General features: G+C 34.2%; 2 protein-coding genes across 2 annotated transcripts; both read right to left on the bottom strand.

Moving 5' to 3' along the window:
• Window positions 1-459: 459 nt before the first annotated feature.
• LOC150029072 (uncharacterized) lies at window positions 460-1,392 on the bottom strand. The gene has a single exon (XM_090297918.1). It carries the CDS (start codon window positions 1,390-1,392, stop codon window positions 460-462), a length of 933 nt encoding a protein of 310 aa, XP_090154044.1.
• A 22,792-nt stretch (window positions 1,393-24,184) lies between these two features.
• LOC150029071 (uncharacterized) lies at window positions 24,185-25,881 on the bottom strand. Its single transcript, XM_090297917.1, has 6 exons — window positions 25,790-25,881; window positions 25,334-25,663; window positions 25,026-25,183; window positions 24,832-24,878; window positions 24,587-24,717; window positions 24,185-24,230 (listed from the first exon to the last, which is right to left on the bottom strand). The coding sequence occupies exons 1-6, from the start codon at window positions 25,879-25,881 to the stop codon at window positions 24,185-24,187; spliced, it is 804 nt and encodes a 267-aa protein (XP_090154043.1).
• Between the last annotated feature and the right edge of the window lie 952 nt (window positions 25,882-26,833).

Raw genomic sequence — 26,833 nt, 5'->3', positions numbered from 1 at the left:
CCCAGTCTCCTCCAGCTGATAAAAATCGAGATAGGACGGTCATTCGTCCTGTCAGCTGGTGTACCTCCTTCATCGAGGTCGGGCTCCTCATTGCGATGATCGTCGCACACTTCTCGGGGTTCGCCTCTATTCCCCGCTCAGTGAGGAGAAACCCCAAGAACTTCCCTGCTTCCACCCCGAATACGCACTTTTCGGGATTCAACTTCAAATTGTACCTGGCTATTGTGGTGAATAGCTCCTCTAGATCAGCAATGTGTTGGTCCTTCTCCTTGGAGGTGACGACCATGTCATCCACATATGCCTGGACGTTTCGTCTTATCATGGAGGCGAGAACCCTATCCATCAGCTTCTGGTAGGTTGCGTCAGCATTCTTAAGCCCGAAGGGCATCACCTTATAACAATAGCTAGAGAGCTCTGTCATGAATGTTGTCTTGGGTTCATCTTGGGGGTGCACCGGATTTAGTTATACCCCAAGAAGGCATCCAGAAAGCTGAGAAGTCGGCAGCCTAACGCGCTATCCACTAAGGCGTCGATGCTGGACAACGGATATGAATCCTTCGGACAGGCCTTGTTCAAATTCGTAAAATCGACGCACATTCTACACTTCCCGTTGGCCTTCTTGACCAACACCACGTTTTCCAACCACTCAGGGTATTGGATTTCCCTTATGTGACTAGCACTTAACAACTTTTGAGTTTCTTGCCTGATGATCAGGTGTCTTTCCTCATTGAACTTCCTTCGCCTTTGTAAGACAGGCCTGACCTTTGGGTCCATCATGAGTCGATGACACAGAAAGTCAGGGTTGATGTTGAGCATGTCTAAGGTAGACCATGCAAAGGCGATCAGATGTTGTGTTATGACTTCGGCGATTTGGTTCTTCATTTCTTGGCTTAGGGACTTGCCAAGCTTGAACTTCTTTCCTCTCATCTCTCTTTCCTGAACCTCACCTACAGGCTCAGGTCGCCTTTCCCAGGCGATCTCCGCACGAGTGACCCCTTCTACCTCTTGGAGCTGGGCGGATATTGCGCATACTCCTCTTCTAGTCTTCAAGCTATTCTCGTAGCATTTCTTTGTCACCTTCTGGTCAAACTTGATGGTAATTACCCCTCCCTCGTGGGAAGGCAACTTCATTTTCATTTGCCTCGTCGAGACCACTACTCCTAACCTGTTTAGGGCAGGCCTACCCAGGAGGATGTTGTAAGCTGAAGGAGCGTTAACGACGAGGTATATGATATTGACGGTTCGAGATGTGGTGCCGTCTGTGATGGTCGTCCTTAACTCCACGTGCCCCCTTACTTCCACTTGGTCTCCAGCGAAACCGTACAAACAGTCGTCGTATGATTTCAGCTGGTCGGGCGACAACTGCAATTTGTTGAAGGTTGACCAAAACATTACATCGGTCGAGCTCCCTTGGTTGATGAGGACTCAGTGTACCCTTCTCCCGACGGTGACCACCGAAATTATCACTGGTTCATTGTCATGTGGGACCACATCCTTCAAATCAGCCTTAGTGAAGTAAAGGTCGGGTTCGGGCGACTGGTCAAGCTCCCACGCCTCTACTGTCATCACTTCTCTAGCGTACTTCTTTCGCTGGGAGGCATTGCATCCTCCCCCTAAGAATCCCCTAGAGATCGTGTTGACCTCGCCATGGAATGGAACTTTGTGTCCCCGATCCACTGCTGGGGTCACCACCATCGAGGCTTCTTGACCTTTCTCTAGATATTCCTTAAGGAGGCCACCCTTCACCAGATCAGCCAATTGGTATCCCAGTGCTATACAGTTTCACACGTTGTGCCCAAAGGCCTTATGGTACTTGCACCAGGTGCCCTTACTTGGCCCCAAATTCTTGTCACTCTTTGGGGGGAACTTCAACTTGTTAGCCACGTCTGGGATGGCGATCAACTCCTTCTGGCTCATTTTGAACTTGTGTCGACAGGGCAAGTCTCCCTTCACTTTCGCCCTAGTCTGATGCTTTTTCTGTTCGTAGGGTACATGTCTGGTCAGTCATCTTGATAAAGTTGTGCCTTCATTCCAATTGGATTTTCTTGGTGGAGAGATGCGGAAGCTTCATGGATTGAAATGGACAAGGAGCTCATGTAGAGCTTGTGGATTCCTTGAAGGTGAAGGCTAAGTATGGAGAGTGATAAGTGAGGCCTAATCACTCGATCTAGTGGAAATTTGAAGACTAAGTGTCTATCCTAAAGAGGTAGGTAGAGAGAAGAGTGAAATTGGCTAGCAATTTGGCAGCAATTCACTCATTCTTTAATCTTGAAAATACATAAACCAAGCACCTCAATTTATAGGAGAAAGGCTTGAACATTTTGGAGCCAAAATTTGAAAATTCAAAATAAAACTCTCCCCATGTGGAGTCATGTTTTCCATGTTTAGCTCACACCTTCCATGCTAAATCCTCTTCACTCCTATGTTGCCATGTGGACGTCCATGTGCTCCATGCCAAAGTATTTTCGTTCTCCAATATGCCCTAGACGTTTTAGGGTTACATTGGGCTCAAAGAAGCCCAATTGTTATCCTAACTAGTCACTTTTAACCCAAACTAGTCATATTTTAATATTGGCCCAAATACAAGCCCAAAAACCTATACTACTTGGCCCAAATATTTGGTCCAATTATTTTATGCTACAAGGTCCAATACATGGCTCATGAAATCCTAAACAACTTCATACAATTTATTTAAGTTAAAGCTTGGCCCAAAAATAATGTTGACTAGTCAGCAAAAACTCAGTCTTCTTGTGTTTTTCTGACCAAAGCTCTAGTTTATGTTTTGATGACTTGGTAGACTTCTTGGATATGTTTGTACATTCCTTCACCCTAGAGTTGTCCTCTTTATTGGGCCTACAAAAATAAACAAAAGCCCAATTAGACCCATATTTGCAATTAAATCAATAAACAACCTCTAGGTCTTCATCCTCCTTATTATGGGGTTGTGTGTGGCTGGACGGTTTCCATCATCCCTTCCTTCTTTAGAGGATCTATCCTCAAATCTACAGGGTTGATCTCGAACAACAACCTTATTCCTGCTTTGAAAACTATGCTCATCGTCCATGATCAAATGTCCATCTATTGGAGTCATCAAACAAATCAAATTAGTTAGTTTCAGCAGTTGTATAAAAATCAGTAAGTTGCCATTCCTCTTGTATCTTCTTTGTCATAGCTCTAGTAGTTGGCCCTGATCTTCTATTTGTTGGGCTTGTACTTGGGCTTGTGCTTAGGCCTCTTCCATCATCCCCTCCCTTTTAAAGAGGATTTGTCCTCAAATCGAATGCTTCTGCCTCTTCATCTTTACTACCTACAAAAGGGGTTAAATCCATAATATTGGAAGTAGTATGTACTATATTTTTCAGGCAGGTCTATTTGATATGCATTATTATTGTTTCTTTTGAGGACTTGGAAAGGACCATCTCCTTGGGGACTAAGTTTGGATTTCCTCTTAGTAGGGAATCCATCCTTCCTAAGGTGAAGCCAAACCCAATCTTCTTCCTATAAAATTATCTCTCTCTTTCCCTTATTGCTATGTTTCAAGTATTTCTCTATTTTTTGTTGTAGTTGATCCTTAATCCTCTCATGCATTTTCTTAACAAATTCCGCCTTTGTTACTCCTTCCTTATGCACAAATTCTTGTGATTTAGGTAGAGGTAACAAATCCAAAAGAGTACGAGGATTGAATCTATACACAGCTTCAAATCGAGAAATATTAGTAGTTTTATGAACTACCCTATTATATACAAATTCAATATGGGGAAGGAACTCACCCCTAGATTTGTGGTTGTCTCTCATGATTGCCCTAGGCATAGTAGAAAGAGATATATTTTCAACTTCATTTTGACCATTCGTTTGAGGATGATAAGAAATTGAAAATTTCAACTTAGTTCCAAGTGTTTCCAAATGAGTCCTCAAGAAATGGCCTACAAATTTTGGATCTCTATCCGAAATTATGCTTTTAGGTAAACCATGAAGTCTTACCACTTCTATAAAGAAGATCCTAGAGATATTGTTAACATCATCCACTTTATGGCATGAAATAAGATGTGTTATCTTGCTAAGCCTATCCACAACCATAAAAAGGGAATCAAAACCTCTTGTTGTCCTAGGAAGTTCTAATATAAAATCCATGCTTATGTCTTCCCATGGAGCACTTGCAAAAGATAAAGGAGTATAGAGTCCATGAGACATTGCTTTAGATTTAGCTTTTAAACAACAAATGAATCCACGGCAATATTTTTGGACATTTTTCCTCATGTGTGGCCAAAATAATTTTCTTTTTAAAAGCTCTAGAGTTTTATCAACTCCAAAATGCCCATGAGTTCTCCTTCATGAGACTCTTTAAGAAGTTTTCTATGTGTTCCTTTACAAAGTAGGAGGCCTGAAGGTTGTTCAGAAAGAAGTATCTTTTCAATTTTATTTTCTTCTTTTTGAATGACCTTGTGGGAAGGAACACTTTTCTCCCACGCCTCTTTTTCCTTAAGGGCTTTTTCTTGGTTTTCTACTTCTTCTTCTTTTTTTCATTTGTACTTGGTCTTGTATCACTTCTGAAGGTGATAAGGGATAGAGTACAAACTTTTTTTCCCTATGAGTGAAAAAGATCTCATTGGTAAGACCATTGTGCATAGTTTTCTTATCAATTTGTCATGGTCTACCCAACAAAATATGACAAGCTTCCATGGGAACTACATCACATAAAACTTTGTCTTTATAGTTTCCCATAGAAAATTTGACTTTCACTTGCTTGTCTACAGTTAATTCCCCATCTTCATTTTTCCATTGAAGTTTGTAAGGTTTAGGATCAGGTATTAATTGTAAATTTAGCTTCTCAACCACCCTAGCGCTACAACAATTGTAGCAAGAGCCACTATCCATAATGAGAGAACAAAAATTTTCTAAAACTTTACATCTTGTTTGGAAAATGTTCTCTCTTTGTGTCTCTTGGTTCACACTAGATTGGTTGTTGAGGGTTCTTCGGATCATCATTAACTCGTCTTCACATGGATATGCTCTCTCACTATTTTCTTTTTCTTCCCTTCTAACTCTCCTAGATTGAGGTTGATAATATTCATGCATTCTAAGATTTTTTTCATCATATGAATCACTCAACCTAGAGCTAGATGCTTTGAAGATCTTGTTGATTTTGTGATGTATTCACCCTTTTCTTTAACAAGTTGTAACTCTTCTTCCATTTTAGCAAAGTGAGCATCCCTTTCTTTTAGTAGGGTCTCATGTTGCAGTTGTCTATATGAAATTGCTTGAAAGTCTCTAGCTAATTGTTTTAAAAGAGTTTTGGTAGACTTTCGATCACTTTCATTTGGACTTGAAGAATGAGAAGACATGTTAAAGTTATGTGTTAAAAGTTATTACTATAAGAAAGAAAGGTTGAGCAATGTAGGTAGATTCCCAGGAAAGGGAGGTGGATCACTTGGATCGCTTAAGTACCAAGCCAGATTCTATTCCTCAAAACTTTCACAAACCTTTCTCTAAGTAATTCACTTAGAGCACAATAAAAAATGAAAACACTATTTTATGCAAGAAAACAAAATCCAAAGCAATAAACAAAAACACAATTGAAGATTGCTAACTAAAAAGCTTTAAACGAGATGTATCCTATGGTGAGGCTTCTAGGCACTTAGAACCATTGAAGACGCACTCACCATCTAATGCACAATTAATCCACTAATTGTTCAAGGTTTAATACAATTACAACTCAAAGAAAATACAATGAAAAATTGGATCACAACTTTTAGCAAATCCTATTCTATGCACTTCTTTCTTTTTGGTAATCTTTCTATTTGCACTCCCTCTATGTGTAGACTTTGTAAAGATTGTTGTTGTCCTCTTGCTATACCACTTAAGGATATTCAACTTGGTATTCAAATTTTCACCTATTTAAGTGATAAAGCTATCACCAAAGATGTTAGCTCCAAACTTATCAAGGCACCTTTAAAATCCTCCCACCAAGAAAGAGGTCAACAAAATTTAAAGCAACAAAAATTCAACTTGTAATTGGACTACAGTAAAGAGAGTAGGTATATGACATAACTTGAAGAGTAATTGAATGAATATGACAAACAAACAAAAAATAAGGCACTCAACAAAAGGTGGCACACAAATTGACCCTAAAGAATGACACTAGAATTGGATTAATAAAACCAAAACAGTACTACTGGGATTTTGAGGTATAAAATGCGTGACTTAAACAATTTATGTTGAGTTGGACAATTCAATTTTGAATGTGAAATATAAATCACAGACAATTCAAGATATTAGATCAATTTTGGCATTGGAATCACACCAAAACAATGCGGCAATTAGTTGTGATAAATTTTTCAAATTTGTTGCCACTTCACCGTTTTTGTTTGCACCAGATTGCACGCTGTTTGTTTTTTATTTATCATTTTCTCTGTATTTTGAATTTTGTTTCACTTTTCTTCTAACACTTCAATCTATTCAGATCCAGAGTTTCACAATTTTTCTTCAACAAAATTAGTTTTCATAAAAAACTCAGTCAGCACAATTTCAGGAAACCTAATATGGAATTAAAAAGCAGTACTAATAAACTTCAAAGACACAATAAAATGGATGTATATGAACTTGTATGGATCTAGCACACAAGTATGAATTCAAATCTAAAAATTAAAATGCACCAAAGGCTCAAAAACAGTATTATAAATTGTATTCAATTTTAAAATCAAACAACCAAAATTATCAATAAAAGGACTACATAGAATTCATGACATTTTAGGATGCACATGACTTGACAAAAAAGAATTGGATTTAAAAATCAAAATGACTCAAATCAACACAATATGAACCGATTAAAACATCAAGAAGACTCAACTAAAGCAAAATTAAAACAGCAACACAAAAACTAAAAGGAATCCTACACAAAATTGCACAAGGAATGCTCAAGAACAATTAAGCACAAGGCACCGATTGGAATTTCCAAACAGCACACCAAATCAAATTAGAAATTCAAAAACAGCAAGACAAATATGGAGATTAAGAACAACACGGAATCCAAAATCAAACACAAAAATTAAAATGAAAAGAAGAAGGCACACTTAGCTCTTGAAGAACCTTGACTCTAGATACCACTTGATGGAGTTGTGCCTTCATTCCAATTGGATTTTCTTGGTGGAGAGATAAGGAAGCTTCATGGATTGAAATGGAAAGGGAGCTCACGTAGAGCTTGTGGATTCCTTGAAGGTGAAGGCTAATTATAGAGAGTGATAGGTGAGGCCTAATCACTTGATCTAGTGGAAATTTGAAGACTAAGTGTCTATCCTAAAGAGGTAGAGACAAGAGTGAAATTGGCTAGCAATTTGGGCAGCAATTCACTCATTCATTAATCTTGAAAATACATGAACCAAGCACCTCAATTTATAGGAGAGAGTGATACGACCCAAATCCATAAAAAGATTACCATGAATGCCAACCTTGAAGGGTCATTTGAACAAGCAAAAGAAGATTCCATCAATAGGAGGAATGGTCAAGGACCAAAACACTTAAAGTTCTTCTTATTAGTGTTTTTAACATTGAGGACCAAGCCCAACAAAATCCCAAGCCCAAATTGAGGCCCAAGCCCAAAACATGATTTCATCATCCATCATGCCTCAGAAGATTACTAAAGAGCAAGGGCACAAGCATTAGTAGATGAGCATCAATTGATGTCTCTTTTTGTAAATTCTTTAGATTAGATTTAAAAAGAACATAAAAGGAAGGTGTGGATAGGAGTTTAGGGCTTATGAGAATAAGAAACAAAGTCACACCTTCCATGTGACATGTTTTTAGGTGCCATTTTCAAATAGTTTTCATTTGAATTTTCCCACTAAATTTCAGCCCTCTCACACTATAAATAGAGGTGCTTGGCTCATGTAAATATACATTGAAATTGAAGTAAAGTTACTATACTCAAATTGAGTGAGAATTTGTGAGACTTGTTTCTTCTTTCCTAGTCTTATCTTGTGAGTCTTTGGGAGCTCTCAAGTGGCAGCAACCTTCACTCATCTTGCAGTCTATTCACCTTCCAAGTGGCGTGTACCTCTTCCCTTGCTTCAACCACATAAGTTTTCCTATCATTCATCTTCTAATTCCATTTCCATTCCATATCAAATTTTAAACATGTCTTGTTCATTTTTTCTTGATTTCAATCGGTAGAATTGTGTTATTTCTTGAATCTAATCGGTTCATATGCTTTATATGATGATTCTATTTGGTTCATTGTCTTTAAATTGTGTTTCTATTCGGTTCATGTTAATTGCCTTGTGTTCTTGATTCGCACCATCAATTGACATTCATAATCACTTATACTTGTGTTTATCCTTGGGTCTTTGGAAATGAACCTTCACATGTACTTAACACTTGTTAAGTTAATGTCCAGTGGGGATTTTTCTTAGATTACTCACCTTAATTGCTTAAGAATTCAGATCCTAATTCTAAAAAGTGTCACCTAATGAACAACTCTAAAATCAACTCACATCAGAGAGGGTTGAACATTTTGGAGCCAAAATTTGAAAATTCAAAATAAAACTCTCCAATGAGAAGGTACCATATGGAGTCATGTTTTCCATGTTTAGCTCACACCTTTTATGCTAAATCCTCTCCACTTCTATGTTGCCATGTGGACGTCCATGTGCTCCATGCCAAGGTATTTTCGTTCTCTAATATGCCCTAGACGTTTTAGGGTTACATTGGGCTCAAAGAAGTCCAATTGTTACCCTAACTAGTCATATTTTACTATTGGCCCAAATACAAGCCCAAAAACCTATACTACTTGGCCAAAATATTTGGTCCAATTATTTTATGCTACTAGGCCCAATACATGGCCCATAAAATCCTAAACAACTTTATACAATTTATTTAAGCTAAAGCTTGGCCCAAAAATAATGTTGACTAGTCAGCAGAAACTCAGTCTTCTTGTGTTCCTCTGACCAAAGCTCTAGTTTATGTTTTGATGACTTGGAGGCTTCTTGGATATGTTTTCCCTAGAGTTGTCCTCTTGATTGGGCCTACAAAAATAAACAAAAGTCCAATTAGACCCATATTTGCAATTAAATCAATAAACAACCTATAGGTCTTCATCCTCCTTATTATGGGGTTGTGTGTGGCTGGACAGTTTCCATCAAATCTCTTCTCCATCGCAACTTCGTGTACTCTCATGGGTTGAGCTCGGCTTCTCTCTTGGGGCTTCGTCGGCCCAACGCTTCCACGTTCTACCGTTACCTGTTCTTCGGTGTCGATGTGGGCAATAGCTCGTCGCCGGATCTCGCTAAACGTCTTCGCCCGATTCCTTATCAAAGAATCGTTGAACGACCTTGATAGAATTTCGTGCCCAAAGGCGTGCACCATCAGAGCTTCATCCTTGGTGTGGAGCTTTACAACCAATGCCCCGAACCTGTTCAGGAAGTCCTTCAAGGGCTCCCCCTGGTACTGCTTCACCCCGAAGAGGTCGAAAGAGACGGGGAGTGGAGCTCGGTTGACTATGAACTGCTCCCTGAACAAAGTAGAGAACTGATCGAATGAGGTTTTGTGTCGGTCAGGGAGACCAATGAACCAATGAACAGCTTGCAATGCATGGCGTCTGTTCCTCGGGAGATCATCATCTAAGTATGGAAAGTCGTGATGGGGGGGCTCCGGGTCTTCGGTACCTGATGTGAATGCAACAACAAGAAAACATGATTCTTTGACATTCTTAGGAGCAACTTGAGCTGGTTTTGAAAAGGCACTTTACTTTAGAATTGGATCAATGTTCTAATTCAAGAACTCACCAAGACTTAGCACCAACCAAGACTCATATGGAAGTCCATATATTGTCAAATGGAATCAAACAACAAAGATGAAGAACAAGGAAGATAAACCGAACAGAAAATGGAAAGCATGCTACTGAACCGAACAGAATCAAGGAAACAAAGCTGGAACTACAAATTCAAACGGTACAAATGAAGGAAAAACACTAGGAATTAAAACTACCGAATGGAAATTGAAGAAAAGGAAGAAGGAGCACTTATAGAATGAACTTGCTGGATTTTTGAGACTTGGAGGAGCCATTCACGCCACTTGGAGCCTTGATCCAAGATAAGTGATGGAATGCCGCCACTTGAAGCTCACCATTGCTCACAAGATAAGGCAAAGGAAGAAGAAGACTCAAGACGCACAATTTCTCTCTAAATTTGAGTATAGTCTCTCTACCATAAAATCCAAATCTGAAAAATACAAAGAGAAGCACCTTATTTATAGCCTATGAGGTGCTGAAATGCAAAGCTAAATGAGCCTCAAATGCTAATGAAATTCGGCGCCAACTAGACAATGAAGGAAGTGTGACTTTCCTTCCTAGTTTGGCACCTCCTAACTCCTATCTACACTCCCCCCTAACCTCCCTTACTACTTACACCTATTTATTACATCCGCACCCCTATTCTATAAAAGAAATAAGAAGAGCCATCTTATTATACTCTTGTCCCAAAGCTCTTGCCATGCTCCTAGTAATTCGTTGGGCTTGGGCTTCATGGGCTTGAGCATCCTCTACTTGGTTTCCATCAGTACCTGTGAAAGTAATTCCGGGTGTCATGAAATTTGTTGGTATCATGACATTCATGATCGCTTGGGAGAACGACATGGGGCCAGCCCTAACTGGAATAGGCCGGCTTTGCTTCCCTGATGCGCGTTCCCCCATGCGTTGTAAATCTCTCCACATCTCCTCATTGGCCCTGCGTAACTTTTCATTGCTTGCTCGACCTGTACCTCACCCAAAACCCTCTCCTGGTCAGCCTTGGACGTCGCCTCTATCTGCTAGAGAGTGTTGACGATTCCTTGAGTTGTTGTAGGGTGGCATTGTCACCTTCCTCCTGTCCAGATGGACCTTGTCGAGTATTCCTCATATCGCTTGGTAGCTTGATCACAACTGTGGATGAGACCTAGTTTTATCGGGCCCCACGGTGGGCGCTAAATGTTCTTGTCGGTTGACCTAGTTGTCGGTTGACTCTGGGAACGGATTGTGACTCCGTCTGCCTCTGCGAGAATTTGCTATTTCCTTTGGATGTTGGAACGCGACTCCGTTTAAAACAGAGGGGGCCCTACCTGTTTATTGCACTCCGATGATCAAGTCAGTACAGGGTTTATAGAAACAATGAGTAAGTAAGCAAGTAGTTTCAATCTTAGAAATGGTGTACCTTTACCAGGGATCTCAAGTCCCTTTTATAGACTACTTTTAGGTTACTTCTTGTAACAACCCTTCTCTCCCGAGAACCTTATCTCGAGTAAAAGTAGGTTTGATGGGAGGGGAGTCTATTACAATGCGCACAATCTTAGTACGACAACCGTCAGAATCTTTCCTCCTTGGAATGCATAATCTTAACAGCATGGCCGCCAGGGTACCAACTCATGTACCAGCATCAGGGGACTCATTTGTCCACTTTAGGCGTACAAGCCTTTAAGTATCATGCATGCAGCTTATCCCCAAAACCCTAGCGCTCTTGGACTCAGGCGTTTTTAGAGAATATTTTACTTATGCTAGACTCGAATGTACTAAACACACCACTCACACTTTTTTGCTGACCAGGCCTTATACACGTTGAGTATACGAAGGAACCTCAACTCACACTTACCTTAGGCCCACTTACGTGGCTCATTATCACGACCAGACCACCGAGTTTACCTGTTTGACACAGGCGTCGATGTCTGATCACCGAGAACTAAGCCTGGTCCAGTACAAAAATAATTATTTTTTTATTAAGAAATCAAATAACAAACCTTAAATAATATAGATTTTTATAGAAAAGTGAATAAATAAAGAATAGCATATATAAAATATTAGTATTAATAAAAAAATATAAAAACAGGTTCCCAACATTAATGCTTTCAATATAAAAGATGTAAAATATGAAAAAGAATTATATGTAAAATATTATCCTAAAGTGCAAAAGTATTTACGGTTCTTCTAAGTTTTCTTATTTTTTGTTTTGTGTATTCTTTTATTGTTTCTCTTTTCTATTATTCATTTTTTTCATGTTTATTTTTCCTTTAGTTTTTTCCCGGCTCGTTTTCTCTGTTGAGCTTTTTCTTTGTTGAATTTTTGTTTCCTAAGCTTCTTTTTTATTGATCTTTTCGTGATTTTCTTTTTTATCTGGATGAATAGTGTGTCATGAAAACAGAATTATGTTGTGAATCACAGTATTTAAATATGTGCTTAGGAATGACCGAATGATCAACACTCAATCCACTTAAATCCAAACAAAATTCTTAAAAATCTTTCCGAGTGGGCTCATAAGAGTAAGAATCGAAACAAAATGTATAAATAGCATAGACAATCAAGTGTCATAAATAACTTTTTAATTCTCACACTTACAAATTCTACTCATACTAACTTAAACATCAAGGATCTTTGCAGGTTCTTTCCACAATCATTCGGTAAAAACAGAAGGATTAAAGACTAAAAAATTTAAAAGATCACTAAACCTGAAGATAAAGAAAACCAGAAACAGAAGATATAGAAGTCATTATATGAGAAACCCAATCTTATAAGAACGAAATCTAAACCACACATTTAAAGTATAATTCAAAAATCCAAATCACACAATTAAACTATAATTCCAAAGTACAAAATGATTCATCAGACATTATGTATAGTGAACAAAAACTTTTTTAACAAATCGGGATTAAAATAGGAAGATTCTTACTTTCTTTTAATTACAATGATTTATTGGTCTTTTTCAAAACAAGCTGAAATATATAAAGGAAAACTAAATATGGTACTGAGATGTTCCAATGTAAAGAAAGCACTTTTAATCTTCATTTGAATAATCTCTTGTAAATTAAAATATTTTATGATTATCTTTGAATCTCATTATATAAGTTACAGAATTTGCTATTTAAGTACTCTTAAAGTATCAACTTGTCTCCATCATACACTAAATTGATTATAGGTATCAACTTTCTAGATTACAACATGTTTATCATCGTAACATTAACTTTATTCTTTCACTATAAAAAGGAATGGTGAAATTTAATTTTTAATATCTTAAAAATCAAGGTAAGTAAGTTTTTCTTTTATACTAATAAGGTAAGTAAAAGTTGCTTCTAAATAAGGTGATATCTACAACATGCCCATGTTAGCAAAATGACACTCCAAGATTCTAATCTTGCTTTATATTGACTTTCCTCGCATAATGATTGACTTGCAGGTCAATCCACATATATAAAAATCTTTAAAAAAAAATCTACATCCAAATGTTACAATAATAATTGTGTTTTAATGTTTCACATATTTATGGCACACCTCATGAGTTTATCCACACAGATTATAAATTATACAAGATAAATCTAAACAAATTGGTGAACTAAAATATTCAACCTACTTTGTTAGTCCTACATATATATACCTAAATCCTAAATAAAATAATTCTAATTGATGATTAAATAATTTTAATCGGTGAAAACGACTCGTAATTATATAGATATTAAATAATTTTAAACGGTGAAAATGACTTGTGATGACTTTACGTATCTTAATCTGTGAGAATAAGTAGACTCATTTAAGTGTCTTAAAATAATTCTTGTTATCCTGGGAACTTTTGAACTTTATCTTTTTATGAAGATGTTCAACCATGCTTAGCATATAACCAATAAAATGTAGGAATCACTTATTGTTTTTGTCAATTTTTAAGTTTATAATGAGAGAAAATTGTTACCTTACATTATGAAATTACAAAGAAAACATTTTAAAACACATATACACATTTGAAAAAGAAAACAATATAAACTATCTGAATTACAAATAATAATAATTTAAAAACTAAAAGACAGCATATTTTTAGAGTTGTTTTTCTAATATTTATCACTATTTTATCTTAATATAGTAAGAACTATTTTTAATTATAATAATTGTTCTTATATTTTATAACTATTTTTTATTACAGTAAAAAAATGAACAGATATACAGTCATTATAACTTCTTTGCTTTCCTCAATAATAACAATAATAATAATAATAGAAATATTATTGTTATTTAAATATGCATAATAATATTTTAGATTTAACTCATGTAAAGTTGGATTGTGTTAGCTGTGTTAATGAAGAATTTTATTGTTTATATTTATTTTATAAATAATATCCCAAAATTATTTAAGGAAGTCCTCATCCTCAATTTGATTCAAATTTATTTAGTAATTATAGCATTATCTTAGCAATAGCAATGAACTCAAACTAATATAAATCACTTTATTTATTATAGAAAAATATATAAGTCTATACATCCTTATTTTATGAGTTCATATTATACAAATTATTATGAAATTAAATTACATTAAATAAAGTGTGAATAATATTTTTGTATTTTTTAAAGTAAGTTAACTTAGAACAAGTGGTATAAATGTGTATATTAACATTTACATGGCTTATTTGTTTACATGTGTCCCTCTTCTCTCTTTATTAGTTTAATGTTGGTCTCTAGGAAAATTTGTGGTTTGTTTAAAATATTATTTATTATAGTTTATAGTATTTTTTTAAGAAATAGTTAATTAAATATGTTAATAATTAACACAGATATAATTCATAAACATGTCATTAAAATATCTTAGGAACATTTTATGAATGTAGAGATTTTTCTAAATATATAATTTTTTATACTAGTTTTTTTTATCTTAAAGATTATAAGTTTTATGGTACAGTGACGTCTAATAATTTATATTAAAAACAATAATTATATGTCTATTATAATTCACTCATACATTTCTTCATATTAACTTTTAGAAGATAATTTTTTTTAAATATTAAAATTAACTTATACACAAACTACTAATTTGTAAAAAATACTTATATCATTTTTAATTTTTTAATTTTTTAAATTATACTCAAATTAATTTAACTAATGGTAAAATTTAATTTATTTTTCTATTTTTCTATTTTCAAAAGTTTAAAAATTATTTATTTAGACATGCCCTAAGCAAATATTAAATAATTATATTTATATAAATTATTGCACAAGTTAGCTTTCCGTATTGTAGGAAGTCTATAAATAATTCAAAATAAAAGGTAAGTTCTAAAAATAATTCAAAAATAAATTTTTTGAAATTTTAACTAAAAATAGCAAGCTGAAACTCATTCTGGGAGTGACAAGTGACACTCTGTATGACTTACACGTGTGCAAAACCCCATTTCTTTAAATACTCAATTTCTTTATATACACTTTCAGCGTTTCTTTCTCTTATTACTCAACTTCCCCGGTTTCTCTTTCTTTTCCGTTGCCTTTTGGTTTCTTCTTCTCTAGGTTTCTTGTATGGTTCTTCATTTTTGGCTTCTTCATTTCATTTCTGCCTTCTCCTTCTCGAGGTGATTATTGCTTCTGTTATGTGGATTATGTTCATCTCATTTACGATTTCTTTGTTCCACAATATAAAAATGAAAACTTTTTTGGTTTTTCTTATCAAAGTTTCGTTCTTTTCATGTTTCCACCGTTTCTTTGCTTCTTTGTTGTTCACATGGTTGATTTTGTGTTTTTTTGTTACTTTTGACAGCATAAAAATGATATTCATCTACATTTCAGTTTCTGCAGCAACCAGTAGTGGAAGTGGAATGGATTTTCGTTCATATCCATCTTATGTTCAAGCACCAAGGTGAGATCTTTTTCTTCTTCTTTTCGTCTGTCCTCATGGTTTTTTTTTTTTCATTTTTCACTTTTTTGCTGATTTAATCTATTTTGGAGTTTTTCCATCTACATTTCAATTTCTGCAGCAATCGGTAGTGGAAGTGAAATGGATTTTCGTTCATATCCATCTTATGTTCAAGCACCAAGGTGAGATCTTTTCCTTCTTCTATTCGTCTGTCCTCATGGTTGTTTTCATTGTTCATTTTTTTGGTGATTAATCGTTAATGGATTTTTTTTGAGCTACTTAGGGTTTGGACTTCCACTCAAAGAGATCTCTTTTTTGTTGTTAAACTTTCTTTGTTAAATTTTGAACACCTTTTTTCATCTACATTTCAGTTTCTGCAGCAACCTGTAGTGCAAGTGGAATGAGATTTTCGTTCATATCCATCTTTTGTTTCAGCATCAAGGTGAAATCTTTTCCTTCCTTTGTTCTCATTGTTGTTTTCATTATTCATTTTTTTTGCTGATAAAATCGTTAATGGAGATTTTTTGTGCTACTTCGGGTTTGGACTTCCTCTCAAAGATGTGCAGAAACCGGTAGTGGAATGGCTACTTATTATGTCCCTTATTTGATGACTCTTTTAAGTTTAGTTAGTTTATTTGATAACTCTCATACATGTGTTTATTTTCTTTTAGGATCTTCATTTTGCTTTTGCAAATTATATTCCGGAAAACAGGTTAAAGTATGTTGTCTTTCATTGACATAATAGTGAAGTAAATTGCAAAATTCTGATAAGGCCACCAAAGCTTTTGTTAAATTTGGTTGTGGATGGAGGGAATTTTGTTATGTCCATGCACTCTCTCAAGACCACAAATTGATCTTTGATAGTGGACTAACCTCAATTCATATGATAGTGTTTTTAGTGCTGTGAAAATTCAAGATTGTATTCTGAATTTAATTTTCCAAGGACAATGTTCTGATTATAGAGATTCAATTACTATTATAGATAGATGTAATTTGCAAATTGTTGTAATGTCCAGTATAGAAAATTAAATTAATTGTTTACGTTATTTTAGTTATCAAATTTTGTTTAAATACACGGTCAAATTTTGTAAGCTAATATTAAATATTCTTATGAAATGTTATTTTGTATAGTTTACTTTGAAAAGAGACATGAATGTGTGTTATTTTTTTTTCTCATTAATGTATTTAATTCTATTATTCGCGTTAATGTATTCTTCAGACAAACTTTAACGTTGCCCACTTATTTCGAATTCCAAGATTATTATTATTATTACTATTATTATTAATCTTCAAATATTTAATTTTTCATATTTTCAAATTTTTTAATTCCAAGATCATTAATTACCTTTCTGATTCATGTCTTCTTTTTCTGACTTCTCTGCTGCTACACACTTATTTCCAATTCCCAGATTATTATTATTATTATTATTATTATTATTATTATTATTATTATTATTATTATTATTATTATTATTATTATTATTATTATTATTATTAATCTTCAAATATTTAATTTTTCATATTTTCAAATTTTACAATTCCAAGATCATTAATTACCTTTTTTATTCATATCTTCTTTTTCTAACTTCTTTTGCACACTTATAATTCCAAGATTATTATTATTACTAGTAATCTTCAAATATTTAATTTTTCAGATTTTCAAATTTTAAAATTTCAACAACATTAATAACATTAATTACCTTTATGATTGATATCTTTTTTTCTGACTTCTTCTGCTACACACTATTTCCAATTCCAAGATTATTATTATTATTACAAATGTTCAAAATATTTAATTTTTCAGAATTTCAAATTTTAAAATTTTAACAACATTAATTACCTTTCTGATTCATATAAAATGTCCAAGATTACTATTATTTAGCATTTCAATCAAATTCTTAAATAAATACAAAAATTAAATGAATTAATATTTTACACAAATAAAAGTTATTTTAGTTTATAAAAGTTAATTGAAAATTTATAAATATCAAATACCATTAAATAAAGGAAGTTTTCAGTCATTTAGATTTTTCAACTCATGATTGTGGTTTCCCTATACTCCTTTGATTGTTTCTTTCAGCTCCATGTGAAGTTCATTAATTCTAATTTTTATTTCCTCAAAATAGTAAATCCTAAACCCTAAAAGAGTACATTGAATGGAAGTGATTCTTTTTGTTGGATAAAGAACCAGTTTTTATGTTCATCCTCTACACCATAAGACCTTTATTTTTGTTTTGGTTTGTTTTCTTAATAGTCAAGGTTGGATCACAGGTGTCTGGTTAACAATGAGGCTGAAAGGGGATAAAGTTTTCATCTTTTTGTCTTTTTCCAGAGAAAGTGTTCAGAAAGTTTGTATTATAGATAGATTCAAGTCAAACATTCATTTGTTTCTTCATTCTCATGTTTGCATAGGATGTGTTGATAAAGTTTTCATTTTCAATAAACTTAGATATGATTTTAAACCTTTACCCGCGTGCGTTGCATTAGGTTTTTTTTGTTTCTATTACCTTCTTGCCTTAAGTCATTAATGTTGTTTTGTGCTCTTTGTATCCAACTTTTTCTCTTCTTTTATTTCTTTTCCTTTTTCATGAATCTGTCAACCCCACAGCTACTTTCAGAGGTTTGTATATTCATTTTCCTGTTTTGCAAAGTAAGTATTAAAAAGTTTTCATTTTTTCAAATATCATTTTGTAGAGATTTGATTTTATACTTCTACCGACTTTCTTTCATTTGGTTCTTTTGTTTTTATTACCTGATTATCTTATAATGTTAAGTCATTATCTCACTTTTTCTCCTCTTTGATTTCTTTACGGTTTTAGTAATCTGTGAACGGCACCGCTACTTTTATAGCTTTGTTTCTTGATTTTCAGGTTTTCAAACTGATTCCCAGTATATCAAGCACCAAGGAAAGATTTTTTCCTTCTTTCGTCCGCATGGAAAAACAAGAGTCTATGGTTATATGAAATTGGTAAGATTTCTCTGTTAGGATTTCCACCTTTTTCTGTCTATGTTCTGCATCTGTGTATTCTGGAAATCTGTGTTCCACATTTTTTACACTAAATTAAACTTATGTTTATTCTTATTTCTATTTGTATTTTTGGTATGGGTAGTGTTTGTTTTAATACATTTTCGTAGTCATCAGGGTTTGTCATTGATTCTAAATTTGAAAAGTCAATCTTATTAGGTAAAACTTGTATTCTTGCAATCTCTGTATTATTCCATAACTTTCCAATGCAAGGGTTCCTTTTTTTTTGTTAAACAAAAAGGCTCTTTTGCAATTCTGCAAAACAAACCTACGTAAAGTTCCAATTTTCTGACATACTGAGGTTGATCATTCTATCAATTTTTAAAATGCTTTATTTCATCTTTTTGACACATTGTTTGGACCTTCAATTATTTAAGGTGATTGTTTATAGAGAGATGTTTGTCTACGTAAAGTTCCAATTTTCTGACATACTGAGGTTGATCATTCTATCAATTTTTAAAATGCTTTATTTCATCTTTTTGACACATTGTTTGGACCTTCAATTGTTTAAGGTGATTGTTTATAGAGAGATGTTTGTTCAAATCTCTTATGTTTACAACCTGACAACTATATTTCCCTGTAGGTTTCTCTTTCTAAAGTTAGGTTTCTATGTCTAAAGTCAAACAAAAATTTCATTAATGGTAATGCTTAAAGTAAAACCATGTTCTTTGGAATGGAAAAACAAATTTATTTGCACGGTTTAAAAGTTAAGATTTTTTTACATTATTAATGTTTACTTTTATATGTTTTTTTAACTCAATGTGGTTTCTCATTCAATCAAAATTGCAAAACTCAATATTGGTTATGTTTTATCTTCTTTTTCTGACACTCTTACGCTTAATGTATTTTCCCAAAACTGTATTAGACCCTTTTAGGTTTTGATTCTTTAAAAAATGTTTTCTTTTTCAGGAACCTTAAGTGATGGATCTTTTGTTTTTATGTATATTTTGTATAATGCATGTATATTTTATGTAAATCAAACATCAATTATTCTTCATCCAGTTTAATTTCTATATTTTTTTGTGTTATGGAATTTTTTTTAACTAAAGTCATGTTTATGCTTAGATAAAACTAATTCTAATTGCAAAATTGGAATAGTTTATTTGTCGGATAATACTTTCATTATGTTTTCTTACTATTTCTCGTCCTATTATTTATTTTCTACTTAAATAAAAATATAAAATTTATAAATTTTTCAACATCCTAAATAAATATAAATTCACTCAATTTTAATGTTATTCTTAAATAAAAATCGAATATCAATAAAGTTACTAAATTATTCAAAATTCTAAATAAATACATATCCTAAATAATTTAATGTGATTCTTAAATAAAATTCTGAAATAAATAAAACATTTCTAAGTTTTCAAAATCCTCAATAATAAAAAAAATATTAAATTATTTTATTTTCAACTTAAATAAAAAACAAAAATAAAGGAAATTTATAGGTTTTTCAAAATCATAAATAAATATAAGTCCAAAAATATTTAATGTCATTCTTAAATAAAAATTCAAAATCAATACAATTCCTAAATCATTTAATCTCATTCTTAAAAAAAATTGAAAATCAATAAAATTTCTAAATTATTTAATGTCATTCTTAAATGAAAATCTAAATTAATTAAATTTCTATGTTATTCAAATTTCTAAATGAATACAAATCCTAAATAATAAATAACATTTATAAATTTTTTAAAATCGTAAATAAATACAAAATCTAAATGATTTAATGTTTTAAACAAATATGTAACACCCCATAATTTACGTATAACTATTACAATAAATGTTCTACCAGATTCTATACAAACTTGGAGTTTCTCAAAACATTCCTAATACATGATTAGGATTTATAGAAATACAAATACTTACATATCCACAACTCAAAATAAGACTCTGAAACCTCTAAGGCTCTCCTGCACCTGTATGGTGCTCGTATACGTAGTACAGTCATCGCAGTTCAAACACAACAAGAAAAGCAAGGGTAAGCTAGTGAAAATAGAATTTTATAATATACACACTTAAATCCAAAGAGAAAACCAAATTACATGATCAATTTATCAAATTATTCAATTTTCTTCAAATCTCAACAATAAAGCAATCACATAGATCTCACATGGATCTACACATCCAGAATATTCAACAAACAACATCTTCCGGAAGACCCGAATTAAGTAAGTCCTACCAGAGACTAACACCTGATCCAAAGATTACCAGCGAATCCAACAGAAAGGATTAGGATAAGCTCAATACAACCCAAGTCGTGCATCTCATATGTCACGGTGTGCATGAACTCCCCCATCAACTTCTCATCATCTGATATATTAGTTTATGTGACTTAGATCATCAGTGAAGCTCGGAGATCTCTGTTACCACATAGGCATCAATACTTAATACACAACAAACATCAGTCCATACATTATCCCAAATGTATGAATTCAATTCCATACCATTCCGTCATACAATATCATTCAAAAAGTGATCCACAATATTCAAAAGTCTATTTGACATAAAAAAAAATAACACTTTAATACTAAATCATCAAAACCTAATATTTCCACAAATTTAAATAATATAAACAAACAACCCAATATATATAACACACAACATCCCAGCAAGAAAAATTGAATATTGGGACCACGTCCCTTCCGCATTCAGATCTTCTATCCTAGGGTGCTATTAAAAATTAAATTTAGCTTCCCTTACCTCAATTGCTTGCTTTCCAAGCAACTTTTAGAATTTTATTCCCCACAGTCTGGATAAGCTTCAAGATTTACGGGCCTAATGCAAGTTATCCAAACATAACAAAAATTCAGTATATAGTAGAATAAGTTGAGAGGATTAAACTTTTCAACTAACCCCACCAAGATTGATGATTAAATCCTAAGGAAAAACATAGAACAAAAGATATTTAGAATAAAAATGAACTTACTCTGTTTAAAAGTCAGATCGGGTAGAAATGTTCCTTAACTCCTCAGCTACAGCGTGGTATGATCAGATTCTAAAATAGATGAAGTTTGGGAGAGAAAAATTAGGAGAGAGGGAAAAAAGAGAATATGGAGAGAGAGAGAGAAAAAAAAAGAAGAGAAATCAAAGAAAATGGGTACTGTTGTGGGAAGAATGTTTCTATTGGTTTTTTTAAAAAAGGCACGTTGTTACATTATCTCCAACTACAAAAAATTTCGTCCTCGAAAATGAACTTACCAATATAGAGATTAGGGTATGATGCTCGTATCTCCTCTTCAATTTCCCAAGTGGAGTCTTCAGATATGAGATCCCACAATACTTTCACCATGGGAATACTCCTTCCACGAAGTTGTTTCACTTGTGAATCTAAAATTCTGATTGACTTCACTTCAAACGACAAATTTTCTTTCACCAGGAAGGAATTAGACTCTAGAATGTGACTTGGATCAGGTACGTACTTTCTTCGCTGGGACACATGGAAAATATTGTGAAGGTTAGCTAAAGGAGGAGGCAAAGCAATTTCATAAGCCACGGGGCCTATTCTTCGGAGAATTTGATAAGGTCTTATGAACTTAGGAGTCAATTTCTCGGATTTGAGTGCTCTTCCTACACCAGTGAATGGTGTAACTCTCAAAAAGACATGCTCACCCGCAGAGAATTCTAAAGGTCTTCTTCTTTGATCTGCATAAGATTTTTGCCTGCTGAGAGATGTTTTCAATCTTTCCTGAATCATTTTTACTTTCTCATTGGTTTGTTGTATTAATTCAGGTCCAATTAACACACTCTCACCATCTTGAAACCAGCACAGAGGTGTCCTGCACTTTCTTCCATACAATTCCTCAAAAAGAGCCATTCCTATGCTAGCTTGGTAACTATTATTGTAAGTGAACTCTACCAGTGGTAGAATTTCATCCCAACTGCCCAAATGATCTAACACACAAGTCCTAAGCAAATCCTCTAAGGTCTTAATAGTTCTCTCTAATTGTCCATCAGTGTGAGGATGATATGCTGAACTAAGTCTGAGTTTAGTCCCCAAGGCTTCTTGAAGTGTTTGCCAAAATCTGGAGGTAAATTTGGGATCTCTATCTGAAACTATGCTGGAGGGTACACCATGCAATCTGACTATTTCATCTATGTAAATCTGGGCCAATTTTCGCATAGAGATTCTCAAGTCTATAGGTAGGAAGTGTGTCATCTTTGTCAACCTGTCCACTATGACCCAAACAGAGTCATGTTTCCTCAAAGTATGTGGTAAGTGGGTAACAAAATCCATTGAGATACTATCCCACTTCCACACTGGAATGTCTAACTGAGTTAACATGCCTCCAGGCCGTTGACGTTCAATCTTTGATTTCTTAAAAGTCAAGCAAGCAGCTACAAACTTAGCTACATCATTCTTCATGCCATGCCACCAATAAGACTTCTTGAGATCTTGATACATCTTGGTCATTCCTTGATGTAAACTGAGTTTGCTTTTATGACCTTCAGATAACACTGTTTGCTTTAGTTCATTATCCTCTGGTATACATATTCTATTTTTGAATCTCAAAATACCATCCACTCCTAAAGAGAAGTCTTTAGCTTTGTCAGTATTTAATAAGTCCATGAAGTTCTTCAATTTTGAATCTTCCAATTGCTTCTCCTTCACCTTCTCCAGAAATTCAATAGTTATAACAACTGTATTACAACTAATGCAATTTGAAGACATGGAAACCTCCAAATTCATACTCCTGAAATCTTCAATCAATGCTAGCTCTCTAATCATAAGCGACGACATTTGTATCTTTTTACGACTCAACGCATTTGCAACAACATTTACCTTCCCACGATGATATATTAGCTGGAAATCATAGTCTTTTAAAAATTCAATCCATCTCCTCTGCCTCATATTTAACTCCTTCTGTTCAAACAAATACTTCAAGCTTTTATGATCATTGAACACATTAAAACTAACTCCGTAAAGAAAATGTCTCCATATTTTTAAAGCAAAGACAACTGCTGCCAATTCTAGATCATGAGTTGGATAATTTCTTTCATGCACCTTTAACTGACGAGAAGTGTAGGCAACAACTTTCTTATTCTGCATCAAAACACAACCCAATCCCTAATAGGAAGCATCACAAAAAACTTCCAAAGATTGATTGGTATTAGGGATTGTCAATACAGGAGCATTAGTCAACCTTCTTTTCAACTCTTCAAAGCTTCTCTCACATTGTTCAGTCCATGCAAAAGGATGATCCTTTCTAGTCAATTGGTCAAAGGAGCCACTATTTTAGAAAAGCCTTCTATAAATCTCTTGTAATATCCTGCTAATCCGACAAAGCTTCTAATTTCTGTAACTGTTTTAGGACGCTCCCACTGAAGTACAACCTCCACTTTAGAAGGATCTACTGATATTCCCTGTGCAGAGATGACATGTCCTAAAAATTGTATTTCTGACATCCAGAAGTCACATTTTGAAAGTTTAGCATATAATTGTTTTTCTCTCAAAATGTTCAGGACGGTTCTAAGATGCTTTACATGTTCTTCCCTTGTACGAGAATAGATCAAGATGTCATCTATGAACACTACCACAAACTTATCAAGAAAAGATTTGAATATTCGACTCATATAATCCATGAAAGTAGCTGGAGCATTAGTCACACCAAATGGCATGACCAAAAATTCATAGTGACCATACCTTGATCTAAAAGAAGTCTTCTAAACATCTTCTGCTTTCACTGAAATTTGGTGATAACCTGAGCGCAGATCTATTTTAGAAAAGACAACTGCCCCATGCAACTGATCCATCAGATCATCAATTCTAGGAAGATGATATTTATTCTTTATTGTTAACTTGTTTAATTGTCTATAATCTATGCATAGACGTGATGAACCATCCTTCTTCTTCACTAATAGCACTGGAGTTCCCCATGGAGAAACACTAGGTCGAATGAATTGCTTCTCCAATAAGTCTTCTAGTTGTTTCTTCAATTCAGCTAACTCTGTTGCTGGTGCCATTCGGTATGGAGAAATTGACACTGGGCCTGCTCCAGGAATCAAGTCTATTGCAAACTCTACCTCTCTTTTAGGTGGAAGTCCAGGAATCTCATCAGGAAATACATCCATAAACTCCTGAACTACAAATATATCTTTTTGTACTTTATCAGTAACTATAGAACAAGCCAAGAGCATAAAACATTTTGCACCTTCTTGTATCTCTCTCTCAAACTGATGAGCTGAGATAACCTGCATTCCTTCTAATTTAGGGAAAATTAACTTTTTCCGAGCACAATCTATAAGGATATGATTAGCAGACAACCAATCCATTCCCAAAATAACCTCCAAATCTTTTAGAGGTATACAAATCATGTTGATCTTGTATCTCTGCCCATCTATAATTACTGGACACTCAGTACACATGGAAGAAGTTACTATAATACCTTTTGTTGGTGTAGATACCACCAACTCAAATTCTAATTCTCGAACTGGCAACTTAAGTTTCTTAGCACAATCAAAAGATATAAAAGAATGGGTTGCCCCAGAATCAAACAATATAGATAACTGTGTTCCAAGGATAGAACAAATACCTCTAACAAGGCTATCAGAGTGTGAAGCTTCAGCTCCACTAATAGCAAAAACTCTGGCAGCCGCTTTGGGTTTTTTATTATTATTTTGTTGTACTTGCTGCACTCCGCCAGAATTTGGAGCTCCCAATTGGACACGACAGTCTTATGTTGCATGACCATACCTGTGACATCTATCACATGTCACATTTGACACTGGATGAGGGCAAAATCTAACAACATGTGGTCCACCGCATCTAAAACATCTGAAACTAGGTGGTGATTGAGGACTGGGTCTTCCGCTGCTATAAGATTTTGGTCTGAAATAAGGTTTCTTTCTATCTTCATATTTAGGCATGCTTTTAGAATGCCCTCCCACTTGAGGCTTAGCAAGTCTGCTACTAATTTTCAAACTCTCCACTACTTTTGCTTTCTCCACTAGAGCAAGGAAATCTCTAATGGACATAGGAATCACCACTTCTTTAAGTTCTTGCTTCAATCCAAACTCAAATTTTCTACATTTCCAAGCCTCAGTCATGGTTTGGGTGTAGAATCTAGCTACGTGTTTGAACCTAGTAGCATTTTCAGTGACTGAAAGATTTCTTTGTTCCAGCTGCATGAATTCAATTTCTTTTGCATACCTAACACTGTCAGGAAAATACTCCTCCAGGAATCTTACTTTGAAGTTCTCCCAAGTGGCATCTTCTCCTTTGTCTTCAATCATTTGCTTCATGCCTATCCACCAAAACTCAGTTTCTTCATTAAGCATATAGATGGCATAAGATAACTTTCTCTCTTCAGGGCATTGAGTAGCTTCAAAGATTCTTTCTATGTCTCTTACCCACTGGTTTGCTTCATCTGGATTTACCTTCCCATTAAACTTGGGTGGATTGTGTCTCAGAAAATCCTCCAGACTAAAGGTATGGGGTTGTTGATGAAGCTAAGATGCTTCAGCTGTTAATCTTGTAGTTTCTAATTGATGAAGGGCGGCCTGATGCTGTTGTGCCATAGTAGCACTCTGTTGTTGCAAGGTTGTTGCCATCATCTCTATTGCCCGAGCTAAGTTGGGCATATCTACTAGTGGAGGAGGAGTAGGTGGTCTACGTGCCATCTACTAAGCACATAAAGAATTGGATTAGAAATTACTAAAAATTTGCAGCTACATCTTTAAGACAAATTAACTTAAAAGAAATAATCACACAAAATAGATACAAGACCAATCAAGACTTATCTCTAAAATGTATTCTAGCTACTTAGAATTAAGATAGAAAATAATCTTGATCTAGTCATGAGTGTGCACCCTCAGCACTCTATCAAGATTCTTTTCATTCTTAATACTTTCATCTTTATTCATAACAATTAACTTGACTCGAACACAAACAAGATTTCAAGAAAAACAACTTTTTCAAACATCTTATTAGAAACTTTTAACTAAGTCTTGAGGCTAGACTTAAACAAAAATCTACACACAGGAGAAACAAAATAAACCCAATACCCTCAGGTTATCATAAGGATGAACCGCTCTTATACCATTAAATGTAACACCCCATAATTTACATATAACTATTACAATAATAGTTCTACCAGCTTCTATACAAACTTGGAGTTTCTAAAAACATTCCTAATACATAATTAGGATTTATAGAAATACAAATATTTACATATCCACAACTCAAAATAAGACT

Source organism: Phaseolus vulgaris, chromosome 2, assembly GCF_051622355.1.
Source record: "Phaseolus vulgaris cultivar YP4 chromosome 2, ASM5162235v1, whole genome shotgun sequence".
Lineage (NCBI taxonomy): Eukaryota > Viridiplantae > Streptophyta > Magnoliopsida > Fabales > Fabaceae > Phaseolus > Phaseolus vulgaris.
This window is presented reverse-complemented; position numbering and strand designations above follow the sequence as displayed.